The sequence below is a fragment of the Phoca vitulina genome, unplaced genomic scaffold, assembly GCF_004348235.1.
Source record: "Phoca vitulina isolate PV1807 unplaced genomic scaffold, GSC_HSeal_1.0 scaffold29, whole genome shotgun sequence".
Classification (NCBI taxonomy): Eukaryota; Metazoa; Chordata; class Mammalia; order Carnivora; family Phocidae; genus Phoca; species Phoca vitulina.
This window is the reverse complement of record NW_022589732.1, coordinates 3,116,507-3,120,396: the sequence shown is the minus strand read 5'-3', so window position 1 is coordinate 3,120,396 and position 3,890 is coordinate 3,116,507. Positions and strand designations below refer to the sequence as shown.

The 3,890-nt window shown below is 39.5% G+C and overlaps 1 protein-coding gene across 1 annotated transcript; it reads left to right on the top strand.

Annotated features, from left to right (window-relative positions):
• The first annotated feature begins 218 nt into the window (after nucleotides 1-218).
• LOC116644201 (SNW domain-containing protein 1-like) lies at nucleotides 219-2,346 on the top strand. Its single transcript, XM_032423560.1, has one exon. The coding sequence runs from the start codon at nucleotides 219-221 to the stop codon at nucleotides 1,863-1,865; it is 1,647 nt and encodes a 548-aa protein (XP_032279451.1). The 3' UTR covers nucleotides 1,866-2,346.
• Nucleotides 2,347-3,890: the final 1,544 nt, after the last annotated feature.

The window sequence follows — 3,890 nt, the reverse complement described above, 5'->3', positions numbered from 1 at the left end:
CTCAAGTCACTGAAAACCATCTTCTTGGACTGGAAGGATCAAAAACCCAGGTCAAAAAATTAAAATCATATCAAGCATACTTTTCAACCACGATATGAAACTAGAAATCAATTACAAGAAAAAAATCTGGAAAGGACACAAATATATGGAGGCTAAGTAACATGCTACTAAATAATCAATGGGTCAACCGAGAAATCAAAGAGGAAATTTAAAAATATATGGAAACTGGTCGCTCGCGCTGGAAGAAGTGGAAGAAGATCGCGCTCACCAGCTTTTTACTTGCACCTACTCAGCTATCTCAGGACCAGCTTGAGGCTGAAGAAAGGGCAAGATCCCAGAGATCACGACAGACCTCACTGGTCTCCTCCCGAAGAGAACCTCCCCCATACGGGTACCGGAAAGGCTGGATACCTCGGTTATTAGAGGATTTTGGAGATGGAGGTGCTTTTCCAGAGATCCATGTGGCGCAGTATCCACTGGATATGGGGCGAAAGAAAAAAATGTCAAATGCACTGGCCATTCAGGGGGATGCTGAAGGAAAAATTAAATATGATGCAATTGCTCGGCAAGGACAGTCAAAAGACAAGGTCATTTATAGCAAGTATACTGACCTGGTTCCCAAGGAAGTCATGAATGCAGATGACCCAGACCTGCAAAGACCTGATGAAGAAGCCATTAAAGAGATAACAGAAAAGACAAAGGTAGCCTTAGAAAAATCTGTATCACAGAAGGTTGCTGCAGCCATGCCAGTTCGAGCTGCTGATAAACTGGCTCCTGCTCAATATATTCGATACACACCATCTCAACAAGGAGTGGCTTTCAATTCTGGAGCTAAACAGAGAGTTATTCGGATGGTGGAAATGCAGAAAGATCCAACGGAGCCTCCAAGGTTCAAGATTAATAAGAAAATTCCCCGAGGACCACCTTCCCCTCCTGCACCTGTCATGCATTCTCCTAGCCGAAAGATGACTGTGAAGGAACAAGAGTGGAAGATCCCTCCTTGCACTTCAAACTGGAAAAATGCAAAGGGGTATACGATTCCATTAGACAAACGTCTGGCTGTTGATGGAAGAGGCCTGCAGACAGTTCACATCAATGAGAACTTTGCCAAGCTGGCCAAAGCCCTCTATATTGCTGATCGGAAAGCTCATGAAGCTGTACAAATGCGTGCTCAAGTAGAGAGAAAGATGGCTCAAGAAGAAAAGGAGAAACATGAAGAGAAACTTAGAGAAATGGCCCAGAAAGCCAGGGAGAGAAGAGCTGGGATCAAAACCCATGTGAAAAAAGAGGATGGGGAGGCACATGAGAGGGATGAAATCCGGCATGACAGGCGAAAAGAGAGACAGCACAACAGGAATCTTTCCAGGGCAGTTCCTGATAAGAGGTCGAAACTACAGAGAAATGAAAATCGAGATATCAGTGAAGTCATTGCTCTTGGTGTGCCCAATCCTCAGATGTCCAATGAAGTTCAGTATGACCAAAGGCTTTTCAACCAGTCCAAGGGTATGGACAGTGGTTTTGCAGGTGGAGAAGATGAAATTTACAACGTTTATGATCAAGCCTGGAGAGGTGGTAAAGATATGGCCCAGAATATTTACAGGCCTAGTAAAAATCTGGACAAGGACATGTATGGTGATGACCTAGAAGCCAGAATAAAGACCAACAGATTTGTTCCCGATAAGGAGTTTTCTGGTTCAGACCATAGGCAAAGAGGCCAAGAAGGACCAGTTCAGTTTGAGGAAGATCCTTTTGGTTTGGACAAGTTTTTGGAAGAAGCCAAACAGCACGGTGGCTCTAAAAGACCCTCAGATAGCAGCCACCCCAAGGAACATGAGCATGAAGGCAAGAAGAGGAGGAAGGAGTAGATACACCTCTCTTCAAAGTGAATGAACTTTTATCCATAACCCTAATGATGCAAGTCAGATGGGCAAACACTTTGTAAATGGCCAGGATAAAAACCAAATCTGGGTGTCAGACCCCAGCACTACTTTTTAATACGGGAATAAGGGGTGGGGGGGATGGAAAATTCTTTGAACTATTTAGTTTTTTTTTAAGAGTGGGTTGTGTTTGTGCTTCTCCTACCTTTTGGCATTTATAGAACATACTTCCCCACACATGAAATTAAGACCACTTCCTTTTATGTGACATTAGTACTTGGGGTTAATATTTTGTGTAAGAACGACTGCTGGTGAATAAAGTTGCCCCAACCACAGGGAGTAGAAGGATATTCACATACTGGAACTGTCTGCCAAATGACGTTTGCCCCTATTACGCTCTGTTTTAATTTGGAGTGGGGAAAGTAAGCTCTTGCTTGGTGCAACTATTTTTTCAAATAAAAACATTTAGACAAAAGTTAAAAATATATATATATATGGAAACAAATGAAAATGAAAATACAATGGTCCAAAGTCTTTGGGACACAGCAAAAGGAGTTCTAAGAGGGAGTATAACAATACAGACCTACATCAAGAAATGAAAAAAATCTTAAATAAACACCTTAAACTTACATCTAAAAAGGCTAGAAAAAGAACAAAGCCCAAAGCTAGCAGAAGGAAGACAATAATAAAGATTAAAGCAGAAATAAATAAAATAGAAAATAAAAAACAATTTAAAAGGTCAGTGACACAGAGAAATAACAACTGATAGCACAGAAATATAAAGTATTATATATAATGTATAATTATAAATATTATAAAAAATGATATGCCAATAAATTCAACAACCTAGAAGAAATGGACAAATTCCTAGAAACATATAATCTTCCAAAACTGAAACAAGAAGAAATAGAAAATTTGAACAGACCAATTACTAGTGATGAAATTGAATCAGTAAACAAAAACTCCTAACAAAAGTATCAGGGTGAGATGGCTTCACAGGTTAATTCTACCAAATATTTAAAAAAGAGTTAATACAGGGATGCCTGGGTGGCTCAGTCATTAAGTGTCTGCCTTCAGCTCAGGTCATGACCCCAGGGTCCTGGGATCGAGCCCTGCATTGGGCTCCCTGCTCTGCAGGAAGCCTGCTTCTCCCTCTCCCACTCCCCCTGCTTGTGTTCCCTCTCTCGCTGTGTCTCTCTCTGTCAAATAAATAAATAAAATCTTAAAAAAAAAAGAGTTAATACCGATTGTCAAGCTATTACAAAAAAAAGAAGAGGAAGGAAAACTTCCAAATTCATTCTATGAGGTTATAATTATCCTGATTCCAAAACCAGACAAAGATACTAAAAATAGGGATGGCTGGGTGGCTCAACTGGTTAAGCATCTGTCTTCAGTTCAGGTCATGATCTCCAGAATCGAGCCCCCCATCTGGCTCCCTGCTTAGCTGAGAGCCTGCTTCTCCCTCTTCCCTGCCTCTGCTCATGCTCTCTCTTGCTATCTCTCAAATAAATAAATAAAATCTTTAAAAAGAAAAAGAAAAAGAAGCAGAGAAAATAGTTACAGAAAAAAATACTAAAAACAAAAACAAAAATAACAACAAACAAAAATTACAGGCCAATATCTCTGAACATAGATGCAAAATCCTCAACAAAATATTAGCAAATTATCAACTATACATTAAAAAATCATTCACCACAATCAAGTAGGATTTATTCCAGGGATGCAAGTGTGGTTCAGTATTTGCAAATCATCCAATGTAATAAATCACATTATCAAAAGATATGATCATCTCAATAGACACATAAAAGTATTTGACAAAACACAACATCCATTCATGATAAAAACTCTGGACAAGTTGGTTTAAAGAGAACATATCTCAACATAATAAAGACCATATATGAAAAACCCACAGCAAACATCATACTCAATGGTGAAAAACTGAACGTTTTTCCTCTAAGATCAGGAACAAAATAAGGATGTGCATTCTCCCCACTTTTATTCAATACAGTACTG

What these genes read in the sequence shown, in the direction of transcription:
- LOC116644201 (XM_032423560.1), top strand. Translation starts at nt 219, where the DNA reads ATGGAAACTGGTCGCTCGCGCTGGAAGAAGTGGAAGAAGATCGCGCTC.